General features: G+C 37.6%; 1 protein-coding gene across 1 annotated transcript in view; it reads right to left on the bottom strand.

Moving 5' to 3' along the window:
* Positions 1-19,528, bottom strand: part of Otogl (otogelin like) — a 140,098-nt gene that overhangs the window by 51,448 nt on the left and 69,122 nt on the right. The window contains exons 25-30 of the mRNA XM_021204277.1: positions 15,729-15,863; positions 10,246-10,395; positions 8,562-8,681; positions 5,388-5,504; positions 2,231-2,387; positions 1,347-1,373 (exon numbers count right to left, since the gene is read on the bottom strand). Of these exons, the coding sequence (XP_021059936.1) occupies positions 1,347-1,373; positions 2,231-2,387; positions 5,388-5,504; positions 8,562-8,681; positions 10,246-10,395; positions 15,729-15,863 (706 nt within the window). The remainder of the gene's footprint in view (positions 1-1,346; positions 1,374-2,230; positions 2,388-5,387; positions 5,505-8,561; positions 8,682-10,245; positions 10,396-15,728; positions 15,864-19,528) is intronic.

Below are 19,528 nucleotides of genomic sequence, written 5' to 3'. Positions count from 1 at the left end.
TTCTTTATTTAGCTCTGTACCCCATTTTTTAATGGGTTTATTTCTTAATCACCTCCACGTCTTTGAAGTTACCAAGGTTTCATTATATAATCTTAGCCATTAGCTACCTCCCTAGCTTAGAAGGGTTGCTGGCCCTGGGTTCCTACAACCATCACTCTACTCCTGCATCCTCTATCACAGTCAGGAGTTCCCCAGGCACTGACAAGATATCACCTGTCCAGACAGGTTCACTTGTCTGAACTAGGCTTCAGTCACCGTGTCTTTCTCATTGTATCACTTGAGAAAACAGAAGCCCTGCATCTGCTGCCTTCTGACGTTTTGACTGTGGTCCTCATTCCCCTCTTTCCACATCTGTGTAAAACGCCCACTCAGATGCTTCGCCGAAGCACAAGGCTTGGATCGCCATTGTGTTAAGTTTCCAGTTTGACAATATGTGAGTATTTTACAACAATAGTAAAGTGCATTTCCCATGTTATCACCTTTATTTTGTTTTCGACAATATAATAAAATTTATGTGTAGCCATACTGATGTTTAATGATCACCAGGATCTATTCAATCAAAGTAAAACTTTCTAGTCTTTGATCAGCATCAGTCCTCTCCTTGCGAATCCTCCTCCGTAACTTCTACTAAACATCAGTTTTTTTTCTCCACTCCTGTGAGTCTGTTTCAAATAACACATGTGATGGACGCAAATAGAATTTCATTCTGCCTGAATTACTTTATTCAGCCTAACATCCTTTATCTTCAATCACACGGTCATAAGTAATTAAAGTTGTATTTTTACTTTTGGCTAACAACTGAATAGCTAGAAGAAAGGATTTTACGTGTTCTCACCATAGACAGTAAAGGTTGAGATGAGCAAGGTTCACAGTCATGTGTAAGAATGTGTATTGATCACCAGAATTGAGTCTATCAGAGTAAATCTTTCTATTCTTTGATCAATATCTGTCCTTTTCTTATTAATCTTCCTCCTCAACTTCTCTGTGAGGCATCATGCTTTTCTCCATTTCCATGACTCTGTTTTAAATATGCTGTGTCTTTGCTATACTTTAATATTTTAAAATTATGTTTAAAAGTTAATTTAATTGCTCATTTATTTGTGTCAATGCAAAAGTATTCTTGGAAGACCCTCTAAGAACAAATTACCTGAATTACACACTTATTTTTAGAAAATAAATTTTAACACCAGTCCTCAGAAAATTAGATCAATTGTAGAAGGAAAAGCTTTTCTAAATTTGTCATTCAATTCCTGGACTGTTTGTATTTTATTCACAGTATAATTTGTCCATAAAGTTTCGTCTGAAAAATATAATACTGCAGTAATATTCATTAAAGTATCACATACCTTGATTATAATATTCACAGTCAAGGGCTAAAAAAAGAAAAGTAGATATTAAATTGCATATCAATTAAATATTACTTATCTTAGTATGTGCAACACAGGGACATGCATTTCTTAACTACATAAAGTAATGGAGGGTGACATCATTACTTAGAAACTTCCTACGAGCAAAGGCGATTGTGTGTGTGTGAGAGAGAGTATACACATGCGTGCATGTGTGTGTGTGTGTGTGTGTGTGTATGCATGTGTTGTAGCTGATGTTTTTAAAACAGTCCCACTTACACCCTAGGCCAGCTTTAAACTCACTGTGATCTCCCGTCTTGGCTGCTCAGGTGCCAAGATACAAGTGTACCCAAGGAGGTCTTGATCAAAGGGTACCTTTTGAGATGACGTGTTTAATGAAGTAAGTTTCATGACATTATTTTAAAGGAAGACAGATGCTTGGCAATTTAGAAGCCAATCACAGAAACTGTCCAAATTATAACCTGTTCTTCAGATGACTAACCACCCACATAAGTAAACAAAATGATTAAGGAGTCAAATCTGAAAGGAAATCGAGATGAGTTTTGAAAAGTTTCTCCTTATTATCAGAAGGATGAAACCTCACAGGCATAAGAAGATTGGAATCATGGACAATTTCCGTGAGGATGGTACATAATTTATATTTCATAAGTTGCAGGAACAGCAGTCAAACACAACAGAAAACTTGAAACGTTCTTTTCTCTTTGACATATGATAATTTGTGATTGTCAAAAGACTGAAATTTAGACAAATAAAACTAATTATAGTTCCCTGAGTTTCATGGCATTACTCCCCAGGAAAATAGCAATTAATTTGGATCTTCTTTAAAACTGTCCCCTTAGTGATGTCCTAGGCAAGGTACCCACCACAGACAGTGGGTGACCTCCAGTGAACGGGCACCCCTTCCTGGCAGCATTTGTAAGCATATGCGGCCACACTGGTACATAGGCATTCACAGTCCCCGCCCAGGTTACAGTTACACGTGTCTTCATGGCAGTTTTTGGCAAAAGAGGTAACGTCAATCTGCAAATAAAAAGAAAGAGATTATGATTTCAATAAGCACCGAGTGCACCAAGTGTGACTGAATTCAAACTTCTCTGAGAGAAGAGTAACTGCACACAATTCTCACCAAGGCTGTCATCAGCATAATACCGCCACCTACATCGTCCTTATTGTCTCGACCTACTGTGTTGCCAAAGAAAATGGAGTTACTCAGAAAATGCCACCTCAAAGAACTAGCAAAACAACAATAACAGATCGCTTTTGGCATCTAGGGCAGATTTTGAAAGCGCACGGCTGCATTGAATTATTGTTGGCATAGTCCCCGTGCAGTAAAGGAGCTCACTGTGTTCCTAAATGCTCAATGCTTTTCTTTTCTTTCTTAATCTCCTAAATGGCAATATGCTGGTGGTGTGTGAGTGGCTACAGGCGGCTTCCTTTATCTCCACCTAAGCAGTTGCTTGGCATTGCCCTTGTTAAATCACTGATGAAATTAGTCTACAGTGTGTCACAAAAGAAGAAGTTTTGTGTCAGTAATTGGTGTTTTAGGTTGTGTGCCAATGAATGGGTTGATTTCTCAAGCAGCAGCAGGGAGAGGACCCTTAAAACTCCGTAGCTCTGGTCCGGAATGAACACCATATTGTCTATCAAGGAACTGCTTCCCTAAGAAGCATTAAAATCTCAAAAAGGGGGCCCTTCAATAAACTGGATTCTAGCCTATCCATGTTCTCTCAATGTAGCAAGCAGTCTTGGATTCCCTTAAAATTCCTAAAAGTTCTTGGTATTATAACAGAGATATCACATCAACGCTTACAGGTATTTAAAATAAAATTTATAAACCTGTTACATGCTAACAGAAATTACTTCTCAATTGAGCAAAGTAAGTCAGCAAGAAGAGTGCAGTGCTTCAACATCTTGCAGAACATTCAACTGCTTTGCCATCTACTATGGCTGTACTATGTTTGCTGTGGCTTGCTTTTGTACAAAATGAATAATAGTCTCCATGTATGTATAATTAGAAAGCCAATAGTGCTTAATATCTTTGGGGGGAGGGGTAACAGTGATGATATTCTTTTATGCTATTTCCAAAAACTGTGGCTTTCTTCTTTTATTATTTTTAAAAGTAGACTATAGTGCATTAAGTAATATTGTATCAGTTTGGAACACCGTTTTGGTATTCTCCTTTTCCCCATTTTCTTCACTGCCCCATCCCTACTTTCTCTGATCGCCCTCACAACCCCCAGGGCACAAACTATTTCTTTTATCCCAGGTGTCCTTTTCTCAGTCTCTAGCCTTTCTCCCTGACTATTAATTACCTTCTTGTTTTCTTTTCTATATTTTAGGCTTCATCCTTTTATATCTGTTTATATATAAACATGTATACATTATAGGCTAGGATCTGTAGATGTGTTCTTGTTATTTTTTTTCCTCCCTGGGTCTGTGTTTAATACAATACAGCTCCATCTACTTTCATTGTTCTTTACAGCTGCATAAAACTCAATGTGTCTGTGTACCACACTTTCATTATGCATGCACTTCCTTGGTGAGTACAGCATGAATAAACGTGGATGTGAAAGTAACTCTGTGATGAGATATAGATGCTTCATAATAGCCAGAGGTGGTGTGGTTGGGTTACATGGCAGTTCTCATTTTAATTTTTAACAACCACCACATTGATACCCATAAAGGCAATGTTTAGTTTGATGTCTGCAACCACACCAAAGGACCCTGTACTTCACTGGCCTAAACTCTTTAGGTTGAATTTACCTTCGAAATAATCTTTCGCTCCTATATCATTCCATAGCATTACTCTTGATTATTTGAAAACTGGGTGGTGTACACAGATCTTCTAAATGTTAATGCATTTAATTACATGCAAAAGCAATAGGCCACACTTATATCACCAACTGCATTTTCAGAAAGGTATCACAAAACTTTTCAGTCCAGTTATGGGCCAAGTTTTGCAAAATTATATTTTTCACCTCAAAACGTTTAAATAATTTTAAGGACCACAAATGCCATTGGGTATTTTCCATCAGATGAAGCCACGGAGTGGGTCTCCTCTCCTCAAGAAAATGCCTGCCAAATAGTCTTGTCTCGATGACTATAATGTTTCTATTATTTGTTCTTTCAAGTAAAAACAGTTTTTTAGAAAAATAAACAGCAGACCTGTCATACAGCTCAAAAACTGTAGACGTGCCTCCTTTGAGAAAACAGGGGACATGCAACATGGGGTGTTGCTTGGCCTTAAGGGTACTTGTGAGACTCCTAATAGTGGGAATCGGATGCCTTTTGCTGGCTCTCAAGACTCTTTCCCCCCTACTGGGTTGCCTTGTCCAGCTTGGATATGAGGGTTTGTACCTAGTCTTATTGCATCTTTTTACACTACACTTTGTTAATATCATTGGGAGGGCTGCTCTCTTATGAAGGGAAACAACAGGTGGGGCAGATTTGGAGGAGAGGGGTTTGGTGGAGAGCTGGGAGGAGTGAAGGAAGGGGAGGCTGTGGTCAGGATGTATTATATGAGAGAAGAAAAAACTGTATTAAATTACTTTCACAATTTCTACCAGGACCCAGAATTATCATGTGAGGAGAGGTTAGACACTTAAGTTCTGCTGTTTGAATAGCTCCTAGTACTGTTTTAAATATGCCACCAGGGATCCTGTTAAAATACTTATATAGAACACCCACTTGAAATGCTCTCTGATGGCAGATAAACATCTAATCCCTTTATAATTTACAAATATTTACAAAACGTTGTGGGCCTATTGTATTTCATCAACTAGAATGAACTACAATGATCATTTGCAGATGGACGACACTGTTAGATAAGATGGGATAAGGAAGAAAGGAATTCGACTAAATGTGTTGCTTATAAAGAAAAAAAAGAACAACAACCAAGGTCCCCTAACGATGATGGTAGGACACCTGAGAAACAGGAGTTGCCGAACGCATCCCACTCAGCCCAGGATACGAAGCAGCAGGTCTCTATAGTTGAGAATTTAGTAAAAAGCCCTCATTTACCACGTTGCGACAAGGAGCAAAAACATCACTGTACAAAATGGAACATTCTCTCTTGGCATAGGGAAATTTGTTTTGGTGTGCCTCGCAGGGCTTCAGCGTCTCCACAAGATCTTCACACTGTTGGAAATCAGAAGAAGACAAGATTTGAAAGGGATAATCTCTGGAGTCGAAGGACCCAGCCTGACTCCCTCAACGACAGGAGCACCTAGAATAGTTTCGTCCTTTTAGACATTTTCACCTACTGCCTGTTCTCAGCCATATAGGTTATATATTGATGACATAAATCACCTCTGAGAAGCAAGTATTAAAGAGAGTGATATTACAGAGGAAAATTGATCATTTTGAATTTTTCACATCTATAACATTTTTCACAAAAATTTCTATGAGCATGAATGTCTCTCTTTAATGTCTCATTTTGTTAATTTTTATCTACACAGACCACCTTCTGAGGCATTGGATGTACAGACCCAGACCGTCTTCTGGGGTATTATATGTATAGACCACTTCATGGTATAGACCACCTTCAGAGGTATTGGATGGATGTACAGATTTCTACAATCTCCAGAAACTTAATTGCTATAAACTCTGAAATTTGACCTCTAATGTCTCTAACATGCCTTTCCAGAACTTCCCTGAGAACACCCATCAACAATTTGCTCAACACTAAACACAGAGGCAGTTTCACAGTCTGAAGTCACTCTCTTAGCTTTCAGTCTGTCTTTTTTTCAATTTTTTATTAGATGTTTTCTTCATTTACATTTCAAATGTTATCCCCTTTCCTAGTTTCCTCTCCAAAAATCCCCTATACCCTCTCCCCTCCCCCTGCTCCCCAACCTACCCACTCCCACTTCCTGGCCCTGGCATTCCCCTATACTGGGGCCTAGAATCTTTGCAAGACCAAGGGCCTCTCCTCCCACTGATGGCCAACCAGGAAATCCTCTGCTACATATGTGACTAGAGACACAAGCTCTGGGGGTACTAGTTAGTTCATATTGTTGTTTTTCCTATAGGGCTGCAGACCCCAGTCTGTCTTAAGTGTCTCTTCTGATGTGGATTCAGTACCAATGTTTTCTGTTGGCTTTCTTAAACTGTACTACACTGGCTCTTCCTCTCCAACCTTCTGCTCCTACTTTACTTTGCAAAATTTTGCCTCAAAACCCCTAGTCCCCTCAATTGATACAGATGTCCTCACTTGAACAGCCAGAATATGCTGCTTTATGCTGCTATATGCTAAGTCTATTTATATACCAAGTTGATTTACTGTATTTCAAAACTAGTTGTTTTCTGCTAAATATCTTTCAGTCAGAGCTTTCTCAAAAGTGATTATCAAAAAAGACAATAGTTTCTAAATGGACTACATTTATTTCTACTGTATCCCATCCCCCATCCCTGTACATATATACCTCCTATTTGCCTTGCCTTGGAAAGAACTCCAACTGATATTTCTGATGCCAGACAGAATAAGCCTTTCAAATGCATCCTTCTCAATGAAGGCCTTCAATAAATACTGGGAAATTCCATTTTTAATATTCTCAAGTTTTGTTACACTTTTAACCTCCCCTAACAGCTTCCCTGACTGTACCATAGGAGCCTCATGCATCTGCTCTCTCCAAGACCCATGCTTAGTGCTTCAGCCATTCTCTGTTTCTAACCCTGTGTTATAACCATATGAGACCTATGACATTCATTTTGTTCTATATTCTCTCCACTCCTGTTCACATCTGCTAGGTGAGTTACTTTTCCTCTGTTCTATTTCCTATAAACAGTGGTTCTCAACCTGTGGGTCACAACCCACACACAGTTCGCATATCAGATAGCCTGAATGACATTACAATGTGTAATAGTAAAATTACAGTTATGAAGTAGCAACAACAACAACAAAAAAAGTGTATGGTGGAGAGTCACCACAACATGAGGAACTGAATTAAAGGCTCACAGTGTTAGGGAGGTCGAAAAATCACTGTTATGAACTTTATCTTCTCAGATCGTGTAGACCTTAAAGACTTTATCTCCAGAGTATTTGTTCCTTGAATTCTTAAACCTCCCTTGAATTCTTAAAATGACTACGTGGTGTGCATATATACTTAAACAACCATCTAGTTCCATATGTTTTATTGGTAATTTTCTATACCACCTAGTAACTGAGACATTAAAATTCCTCAATGCAAGAGAATGTCATATTCATATTCTGTGCCTATATAATCATGAAAAACAGTATATTAAAGAAAATCTACTGAATTAATTTAGAGCAGAAAGTATTTTTCTATGCTTGAAAACTATGAGAGAAGGTATAAGTCTAAATGTCACCTTTGTTAATTCTCTGGACACATAATTTGTATTAGACAAATCACTGAACATCCTTGAGCCATAATCTTTTCATCTGTAATGTGAAGACAACTTTTGCAAAAATAAAGTTGTTGCAAGAATTATATAAAAAGTAAAGATGAAACTCCATCACCTATAAATTATTATAAAAACATCATGTTAAAAAATAATCTAAACCAGCCTCTTGCCTGGGCACTGTGGAAGAGCTGGTCCTACCCTTTGTGTGATTAAAACAGGTGAGCTGGCCCTGGTGGCAGTGGACACAGGGAAGCTGGCAGGCGGGATACCTCAGCTACCACCCAGGCCTAGATCTGTGGCTTTGAGTTGTTCTTCCCCATCATCGACTGCATCTATATCCTGCTGGAGCATGTGAAGTGGCTGGTCCTGCAGCATCAAAACTGCAGGACCTCCATGACACAGAGCAACAACAGAATATCCAAGAGGTGTCCCTGTGAGGATCCAGAGGACCCAGTATGGATGGTGTAGCAGAAGCCAGAGGCATTGAATTAGATCAGTGACTTATTGTGATGAACACGCAAGTAAAGAAGTGTGAACCAAAGGGTATACTGTGGGACACACTGTACTACATCATACCTCCCAGAGAGAGATGTTTCTTTGATAGGTTTAGTTTTCTGTTTGTTTGGAGGGGTGTGTTTCTTTTCTAGGGTACAGGAAGTTGCAAGGATGAAGGATAAATGTGGAGGGACAGGAAGATGAGTGGGATTTGGATGCAGGATGTGAAACTCACAAAGAATCCATAAAAAGTTTAAAAGATAACCTAAGCAATTTTACTCCTCAGATTCTTCTGATGAATATGTTTTTTTTCTAAATCCCATATATGTAACTTACCTGTCCTAAGGCCCAGCTATCTCCAAACACCTGAGCATTTCGCACTTCAATGTTATTAGATGTCGTCATGTCATTGGAAGTACATTTGTCAAAGTTACCACACAATCCTGCCAGCTTGTTCTGAAGTAATAAAATTGTAATGAAATATTTTATATTTATTCTAAGACTTAAGATACATTAGAACTTGAAATATTTAAGAGATAGAAAGAACTTTTATAGAAATAACTTGAAATAAATGTTTTAAGAAAATGAGTCCATACCAATTCAATTATGTTTATAATATTTAATAGCCTCAATATTTTACCAACCTCCAAGTATTAGCTGTCCATACTTACTGAAACATCTTGGTATTGATATCTCTAACAATGTAAGTAGAAAAATATATACTGAAGTACATTTATACACATATATATATGATTATATATCATATATAGTATTTTAAGCATAAATAATTTTGAATAAATATTGTTGAAACAATAAAGCTAACTGAAGTCACTATAGGTTGTAAAAAGAGGAACGTCTTGGCCACAGGAACTACTTATATCAGCACCAACCAGTGGCTTTTTTCATAATACTGTAATTTTTATCTTTTAGAGGCAGGGTTCTCTAAAACTTTTTGAACGGATGGTATTCCAATAATTATGGAAATCATTCTTGAAACCTTGAATTGATGTTCCTTGAAATCTCTCTATAAGACAAACAGCTGGAATTCAGTCCCTTAAAATAACATGTTTTCCAAAAAAACTGACAGTGCATGAGACCCGTGTCTTAGAAATTATATATATTAAGGTCAATTATGACTTCAGCCACAAGCAAATCAACTGTGGTATACCTATACCACAGTTTGCAATAATATCATAAAGAAAAAACATTAATTTACAAAATAAATGAATTTTATATTTATTTTACCAGATCAAAGATGGAAGATCTCCAGAATTACCAAACAATTCCACTTATATAATATTTGGGGAAGGAAAACAGTGGACAATAGCAATGGAAGTATAATGGTATTTTTCCTGATTGTGGAGACAGGTAAGAGTTCACAATAAGTAAGCAGCTGTGGGTATTGATAGACTTGTTTTGTAACAAACTACAGTATTAGGTAAAGACTCTATACATTTTTCCAAACCCATAGAGCCATAAGGTAATTTTAAAATATCTTACTACTAGTTAGTTACGACTAGTTATTTACTACTACAATTTTACTATATGTCAACTTATATTTTAAATCCTACAGTGTGAAACATAATGGAGAAAACAGGTTATCATAACAAGTGAATCTCTTTTACCAAAAAAAAAAAAAAATCATATAGCCAAACTCAAGGGAAGAGAAAGAAAGGAGATGAACAAAGCAACAACAAACACTATGATGTTAAAGCAGAAAAGAGCTAAGTAAGATTGACTTACATTAATCAATAGAGTATCCCTTTACACTGCTAAGAGTTCTGCCACTTGTATGTTATACCAGTTGTGTGAGTATACTCCGGTCTCTGAAGTCTTTCACATGGGGTGTTATTGGTAATTTTTGAAAACATAACTTAGTGCAAACATAGCTCTCTAGAGTTTACGAAAAGAATCCAAGAAATCCTTTAAAACCATATTTGCCTAACAATTTGTTTAATCTTTCTTTTCTTCAAACACAGTTTCATTCACAGCATCCCACTTAGGGAGTAGGTTGGCCTACCTTCCACTGTGGCCCAACTTTGATGTGGATGGTTGTCTTCTCATCCCACAGAATGGTGATATCTTCCTCTGGGAAGTATATTACTATGTAGAACCCCGCCTTCCAGAGCTGGTACTCAGGTTTGCTTTCCAGGAAAAACCCTGATCGCTTCTTCCAAAAAGATAAAATGTCTTAGTGTAAATGTCACTATGTCTAACCAAAGGAGGGAATATATTACTGCTTTCCAGTAAGTATATATCAAACATAATTGCTTGCTGTGGTTTTTTTTTTAAATTCTCTAATACAAATCCAATGTTTTAAATAAGAAATATATTATATTGGTATTTGTATAAAAAGTAGAAGCTGGGCTCGAAAAGAGACCATGGGAAAAGTAAAAGATAATCTGGGGACAATGAAGGGAAGAAAAGGAGAGAATAGACATGGAGAATATGAGGGAACAATGGATATGAGAAGTTGACGATGAAAAATTCATGTTCTTCCCTTCAAAAGAAAAAAGTTACCTTTGCTATGATTCTCAGGACTTAACTAGAGCCTAAAAGCAGCCTTCTAATGTTATCACACCTTTGAATGAGATACAGAACTATTTACATTTGGCAAGATACAATGCTTTAAAAGTCCAGTGGGAATTTCTAAATGAAATGGTTTGATAACTAAATAGATAGGTAAGTAGATAGATAGATAGATAGATAGATAGATAGATAGATAGATAGATAGATAGATAGATAGAATAGATAGAATAGTGGTACACCCATCCCACAGGTTACAATAATATTATAAATGGAAAATATTTTCTTTTATGTATGAGACCAGAAAACTGTGATGAGAATGGAGAAAGAAGAAAAGATGACATAGGAACAAAAGTGATGGGTTAAACAAAGAAACAAACGTTTGAAGAAGACAAACCCAAGATATGGTCAGGTCTAAATGAAAAAGCAGTAAAGGGCAGAAGCTCTGATTACATGACAACTCAAATTATAAGAAATAAAGGTTTGAACAGGGAAGTAATAGCCTATAGTTTGGAAGCTCAAAGAAAATAATTTACAAATTTACAAAGGGTAAAAGGGATTAGACAGGCAGTACATTGAGATACCAGAGTACCTGTAACCATGGCTATGGCCTTGAATTGAGCTCATATGATGATCTTGAAAATACATAGTTGTATTAATAATAGGAAAACTGATTTATTCCCAGCCAAAATAAAAAAATGGAAACAGATATAAAGTTCTTCATCCAACTTTCTTCTCTAAATATAATAATGTATAGTAGGAGAATACCATAAGAGAATGATGCTTACGTGAACACTTCAAACAACAGGTGAAATAAACTTCATATATATATATATATATATATATATATATATATATATATATATAGTGTTTTCTACCTCCTATACTAATATTATATTTATACCATATACAACAGATATAACCATTCCATATTGTTAGCTGACTTTACCTAGTCTCAAATTCTTCTAGTGCCCAATCTTCTACTCTTATTGGCTGCAATAGTCATGGTATCATCTGAACCACCTCATAGCTATACACTTGGTATCCCCCCTGCTAGGTATTATAGTCCCAGAGTGTGGCATAATTGCCTTATTCCCTTCTTGACTCAAATGGTTCCTCCGTCACAAGGCCACACAAGATCTCTTAGTCCCAAATATACTGATTTACTGGGTCCACACTTTGAATTTTAATGCTCTGCCATTTCCATCTTTTTGAATGGAAATGGCGGGGTATTAAAGTTTAATTTTGAATCTGTGAGTTGTGAGCCAAGTCTAATGGAGTAGAGATGATGCACCTGTGCCATGGCACCCTGACACCACTGCATTCTTCATCTTGCAACTCCCACTTCTCAGCACTGGTTTTCAGCTTCTTGCTTTACAGCCTCTGCTTGGGGACTACTGCTATACAGCATCCACAGAACTGAGCCAGGACAAGGTTAGGTTGAACATGGGAACCAAGTATGAAGAGTGACAGGATTCGGCTGTCCACACTAGGAAGCTCTGCACTCACCATGAAGGGATGTGTGTCCAATAAAACACATATCAAATGGTTAGAAAAACACCCTGACCAAAAAATCAAGAGGGGAGAGATGGCTCAGTGGTTAAGAGCATTGTCTGTTCTTCCAGGAGTTGTGTTCAATTCCCAACAACCCATGTTAGCTCACAACCATCTGTACCTGTAATGGGATCCAATGCCCTCTTCTGGTGTATGTAAAGAGAGTTACAGTATACTCATATACATAAAATAAGTAGATAAATTTAAAGAAAGAAACCACAAGGAAAATGAATTTTTCCCCAAGGACCCTACATTTTCATTTGTGGAGACTCCATAATTTGTATAGCCTGATAAGTACCTATATCGCCATTTCGTGACATCACCTTTTATCTTCATTTTACTTTCCAGCAGGTGTTTTGCTTTGTTTTGTTCTGTTTTGTTTCCTGACTTGTCTGTATCATCTCTCTCCATCCCAGCAGTCTGGTTTTAAATCAGTTGTTCCGAATCAAAAGCACACCTTCTCTATTTGCCATTAGATGCAAAATGCTTCTTTCCTTAGGTAAGGCATCTTGCCACAAGGATGCCCTTCCTAATCAAAAGAAGTGATTGCACTCCTTACTTTCCAAGTTATCAGCTAACACTTCTTTTTAAAGAGTCTGGAATGAGTTGTCGGAAATAGAAATCCGTGCTTTAGAAGGACAGCACTTCAAACAAACTAAGCATTGCTTGAAGAATAAGTCAGAAATGGAGATAATTAAAACATTTGGGAGGACAGCTTAGGTGAATTTATAGAAGAGTTTTAATTTGCATGCCTGATTGATTTATAATTTGCATACCTGATTGAATTATAATTGTGCATTTACATAAAAATGAGTTGTTTATTCATTTCCCTGGATGAGCAACCCATTAGTTATGAAGTAAGTGGCACTTCCTATATTGTCACTTACAATCTCCCAGAAAGACATTTTAGCTGGGAACTTGAGATCAAACTATTCTTGTGACTTTTTTTAATCTTACTTCATTCCTCAGAATCTAAATAAAGGAGATTCATCAACACTGGCGTACTAGTGAAATTTGGAGGCCATGAGTTCCATCAAACTGCAATTATCACTTCAGAAATGTGCCAAACTGTCCTTATATAAGCATTTACCAACTTCTTCCCTTTTGAAAAAGCAACCTTGTTCACAGAGAGACCTTTACCTATAGATGAATATCCATCTAATGGCCAGACAGAACACCTGTAATTACTTTTTCAAAGATGCAGAAGGTGTTTGGTCTCATTTGATCACTGTGTGGTTACTCTCAATGTTTCTACCTGACATTCAAGATGTGTTTTAGTATAGAGGCTCTCTAACTGCAGTATAGAATTTCTTTACTATTAAACACCAAAGTAGCAAAATTTTACCAAAAAGCAATCCAGAGGCTGAACAGATAATACAAATTAAAAGGCCTGTCCAAAATGAAAAGGTGCAGTCTTTTGTTTAGAACAGGAACTCATTTTTAGCAGAGAGGTTTCATGGCTTCTCTCAACCAGCCATGACAGTTCACCCTCAGGCACCCCAGCACCTGAGGCAGAACACAGAACCTGGCACTTATAGCAAATGTTCCAAGTGGCTTTCATGAAAAAGTATTTCAAAGGAAACTTAGGAAAATGGTGTTTCTGGGAGTTTCTGGGACTTCTGTTTGAAATGGTGACCTCTAAAAGACCACTGTCACTTCAAAAGTCCCAAGTCCAAATTCATTGCCTTTAAAATGAAGCTCGTATGACTTGGGCCATCTGTGAGCTTCCAGTCTGAGCCTAAAGCCCTTGACAATCACTTTTGCTTCCCATACCTTCCATGTTCTCATCTGCTAGGGACACGCCTACCAGAGTCTCTGCCACACCCGTGCTCTACCATCCCAGGGACTTCGAACTTGAACCAATTGCGACTATAAACCATGACATTTTATCTTCTCTCCTTTGAGTGAGCTCATTTCCCTGCCAATGCTAACCTACTTCCTCTTCATCTGGTTAATCCGTCTCTTCTGCCAGGATTTACTTCAGGTTATGTCCCTATGTAAAAAATAAAAATAAAAGAGACGGTGGAAGGAAGAGGTGATCAGATCTTAAGATTCATTATTGCGTACGTACTTCCATTACAGTCTTTGTAGACCTGAAGAACGGGGGTTTGGAGTCATCCTGGGGGGGAAGCAGAAGCTTGAGAGGTTGCTAGAGTGATACGGCAAGTAGGTGGGGGTCCTAAATCAGTTCTCATTGACTCCAAACCTGTGCTGCAAATCTGCTCTTAACGCAGCGCTGTTTGAGTGCAGTGGTTCTCAACCTGTGGGTCGCAACCCCTTTGAGGGTTGCGTGTGAGATATCCTATATATCAGTTAATTACAATATGAATCATAGCAGTAGAAAATATACTAATAAAGCAGTAATTAAATAATTGTATGGTTAGGGTTCACCATAACTGTATTAAAGACCATTAGGGAGCATAGGAGGCGTTAGAACATAACATAGCACTAGGAAGGTTGAAAACCTCTGCTTTAGTGTTTCCCCTACTAGGAGTCCTTATAAAAGCTTATGTACACTCTGGCCCAGCAGCACATAACATTTTCCCGTTCTATTCTTCGTGAGGAATCCTTGAGCATGTAACTTCAAGACAAGCAGTGTCTTTTCACTATTCCAGCCTAAAAATTGAGCACAAGTTTCAGTGTGCCCCGGACATTGTGGATGGATTGATAAATAAGTAGGTGAATGAATAAAATTGATTACATCTTCTAATTAGCCAAACTCCAAGGATACAACAATAACTTAAAGAGACAAGGATCTTCACACACTGCTCATAGACACACTGGGAAGACCGATAAACACAACGAATTTGACTAAGGACTGATGATGATCTATCACAGTTTGGGAGAGCAGCCCGAAAAGTTTCCTGGAGATAGGACATACTGTACAGAATAAGTTAAGTGAGAAAAGGACTTCATAAATCACTTTTTCTAAAGGTACAAATGAGAACAAAATGAACCTAAAATGTGAAATAACTGAAAAGATTCCACTCCTGGGATATGGGCTTGAAAGAAGGTCACAAGAGGTAAGGTGGAAAGGAGGACTAGAGTCAAATCAGTAAGAGCCTAGCAGGACAATGGAAAGAAGAAAGCTCTGAAGCCCAAGAGACCTGAAAAGTCAGATTTCCACATGGGGAAAGCCACTGTTGCTGCCGTGGGTGGGGTGTAAAGATGGAGCTTTAGTCGGGGTATCAGGAAGACGAACAAGGGGCTACTGAAGGAACGCACCTAACAGATGTTGATTCCCAAGGCCAGAATGCTGCTTATAGGAAGGAGAGATCATAGAGATGATTGAAATATGAAGACAAGTTCATACAAAACCACACAAAACAACAAAAAAATCTAGATCTATCCGAACCAGGTCTAATCTGTTCTTTGGGTCATTAGTGGAAGACATAATTATCACAAAAGAAAGAATTCACCTACCTGCTTGTAAGGAGCATCATTGAGGTAGATTTCAGTGTCTCCAACTGATATCAAAACACTTTTAGAACAAACAATATCATTGTCAAAACATTTCTTGTTCTGGGAAATCACAGATATATCAGAATCATCTGTACTCTGAAATAGGTCAAGAACATTTTATTGTCACATTATGTATACTATATATAAATTCTAGTTATTTTTATTAACACATTTAAAGACAACCAAAGTTTATAATGGCTTACATTATACTGAAAAAGGATGTACTTCTAAAGCAAAAGTAAAAATTATATTCAGCTAAAAGTAAAAAATATTCTATGAAATACTAGTCTTTAAATGATTGCCCCTAATGTTTTGTCAAATCTTGTTCTAGCAAAGTTTTTTAGATCCATTTCATTATCATAGCTCTACTTGATAACCATTATAGTTCTCTTTATCAATATATATACATATATATTATATAATATAACATATTATATATAATTTATTTATAATGTAACATTATATTATATGTTATATAATAAAGAATATAACATTATATTATATATTTTATATATATATATATATATATATATATATATATATATATATATATATATGTAACTTAGATTTTTACCTATGTACTAGTACTTAAAAATACATATTGTCATTTTTAGAAAACATATATTTTCCTTTATTTTAGGGATTTTTGGACTCCTTACTCCCTCCAAGGAAGACCTGAAGTAGATGTGAACTTGCTCCATGAACAAGGAGACAAAATAGTGCATTTATTTGAGGGTTTGCTTTGAACCTCATGATGTCACATCTAATTCTGTCAACATTTGAAATTGATTTTTATTGAAAACTGGGAAGTTTTATTGTTTAAGGAAGCTGGCTTTCTGGAAGAAAACTTTTGAAACATTGAAGTCATTGTAAGTCAAAACTTCACAGCATGCTGATACAGACATGAGCCTCTCCATCAGAGGCAGCTTTGCGATGTGATTTCTATATCCAGACTCTCCGAGCTCATATCCTCGTATACCCATCCACTTAGCATCATTGCACAAGTGCTCACAGCCAGTGCTCCATCCACTCACCAAGTTAGAGTGGGATTACAGCACTCCCTTCCCCAAATACACTTCAATTACAGCATTATGGGAACCCTGCATGTCACTTGACCCTGATGAAGGTAGTACGGAGCTCTGGCAGGTGGTTGAGATACACAAGTACATAAGTGTGTTATCTAACGTTTGGGAATCAGAGTAGTTCTTAGAACAAGCCTTTCAATCAGCTGCCTATATATAACAAGAGTGTCCAGAGAGCTTTGTGTGTGGATCTGTTCCAGTGTGTGTGTTAAACATTCCTTCCCTACCACACTCAAATCCCCTGTGTATGACAAGCACAATATTCAAGTGAATCACTTCTTGATAAGTGCTTATGTATCAGAGTTCAGCCTACAGCCATCTTCTCAAGCAATAAGGGTCATTGACCGTAAGCAATGACATATGCCACCATTTGGGCAGTGACACAATCCTGCTGTTAACTGTCTAGGCCAGGATTAGTCATCGGTGTTCTGCCCGGCTTTCCTGTGACTGGTTATGAGGGCTCTGAGAGGCATGAGACTTAAGTTTATCTCCCTAAGACAATCCCCTAGCAGTTGAGAGAGAATACCGAGACCATGGTGTGCTTCTTTATTTGTGATCTCAATGACTTCCCATGAAATCCATTGCCATGGTGATGTCCTGGCTGTGAGTAGCATCTCTGGGATGACACTGACCTAAATACACAGTCAAGGATGTCGTGAGAAATTGAAGTGACGCTTCTATGGGCTTTCTGCTTCAGTAAGTTAAAAGTTTCTGCTTCTAGCTGCTTCTTTTATACTTGCAACCTAAGAGGGTTTCTTTGGCTTCCCAGCTTCACAATTTAAAATTTTCATATATGTATATCTTATGCATATCATTTCCATGTCTTTATCCTTTCTCCAATGATCCTTTCATAGGCGCCCTCTCTCTCAAACTTACTGCCTACTTACATAATTACTATTATTGTTGTTGTTTTGTGTGTGTGTGTGTGTGTGTGTGTGTGTTTGTCTGTGTGTTCACATATATGTCAACTGGTAGTATCATTATGCAGATCTTGTTCAGACAATCAGAATGTCAAGATGCTATGGATGTGGCATCACTGTCATATATTAACGACACAGCCTACCAGCAGACATTCTGACCCCTTTCAATAGTTTCTTCCTCTCTTCCATGATGTTCCTTTAACCTTGAGTAAAGCAAGTAGATGTATCATTTGGGGCCGGGCATCCCATGGACCAGTGTTCCCTACATTTTGACTGGTTTTAATTTTCTGTAATAGTTTCTGTCTGCTGCAAGAAGCTTCTTTGATGAGAGACAAGAACTATACTTATTAGTAGGTATAAGACTAAGTTGATGATGCAGTTAAAATTATCCTAGTTTAAGGATGAGCCAGTAGTTGGTTCTTCTCTAGATTTCATGTGCTCATCATCCATTGACAATTGGCTAGGTTTACAGTCCTAGGCATGAATTTCCTCCTTTTGAGTGAACTATAAGTCCAATTAGAGAGCTGTTGGTTACCACTATTTATATCTAATAGTAGATATAAATACTACTCTTGCACCTTTGAGGATAGCTTGCTATGCTGTTTACCATTGTGGTTTACAGACATCACAGGGGGAGGTGGTTGTTGATTGATTTTCTTCCGTGTCAGCCTTGTGCAGTGTCATAAGACTTATTGCTAAAGAAGCCATTTTTCAAAGACCCCATTATCACAGAGTTGACAACTGAGTGACCCTAGGGCTAACTATTCCTCCTGTCATGGATCACTATGGACACCCACTTCAAAAGCCACTGGAATATATGCCGAGCCTCCAGAATATCACTAGCTAGAGAGAAAACCTTTTAAATTGTAATCGTGCATTTTGGAAGAGATGAAAGTCCAAGCAGAGACACAGAGTAAAATGTATCACATGTATCCAACACTTTACCTACACAAAGGACTCTACAAGGGATGCTTGTGCCCATGCCTGAGCAAGAGATGAGCAAAGATGTTGCACCAACAAACAATTCCTTTTCTTCACTTTTAGTTTTCTCTTGTTTAATACCCAATTTCAAAACTTAGTGGATCAACTTTGCTTTCTTCCACTGTCTGGTTACTTTCTTTATGCTTCTGAATAGGTTTTCCCAAAGAACAGGAGTGGGCATGAAGTTAGAGGCCTCCTTGCCTCATCCTCCAAGTGCTGAAATGGTCTTAGGTTGTCTAACTGCCTTGATACCTCCCTTTATTTTCATCCTATTTTTCAATGAAGCAGCCCTAAATACTTGCTTTGCCTTTTTTGTCTCCCCTTTATTTACTTTTCTCTTCTCCATTTTTCCCTCATGATAGACTCCATCTGCTTATTTCCATCCATCCATACCCTTAGTGATAATATCTTAAATCACACCATACTGCCCACTCAGATTACACAGCTGAGTAAAGTCACACTTCACAAAGTACAAAATTTGCTATAATGAACACAAATTAAAAGTAGTCCACGACCATGAATCCATCTCTGTAGAAAGTATGCGAAGGGATTCTATTCACTGAAGAGAATAGAGACATCAGGTCTCAAGGAGAAGGAAGCAACTCTAAGACAAGAAATAACCAGTGCAGATTAGGACTGTGTGAGGATTATAAAAACAACTAAACTCATATACATCCCTCAACAGTAACTCTGGATACTATGGTCTTATTTCTCTAATCAAAATGCATAGACAAGGGTGATAAATGCTAAAACTGGACTTATCTATTTCTTGCCTACA

Source organism: Mus pahari, chromosome 9 (genome assembly GCF_900095145.1).
Source record: "Mus pahari chromosome 9, PAHARI_EIJ_v1.1, whole genome shotgun sequence".
Classification (NCBI taxonomy): Eukaryota; Metazoa; Chordata; class Mammalia; order Rodentia; family Muridae; genus Mus; species Mus pahari.
This window is presented reverse-complemented; position numbering and strand designations above follow the sequence as displayed.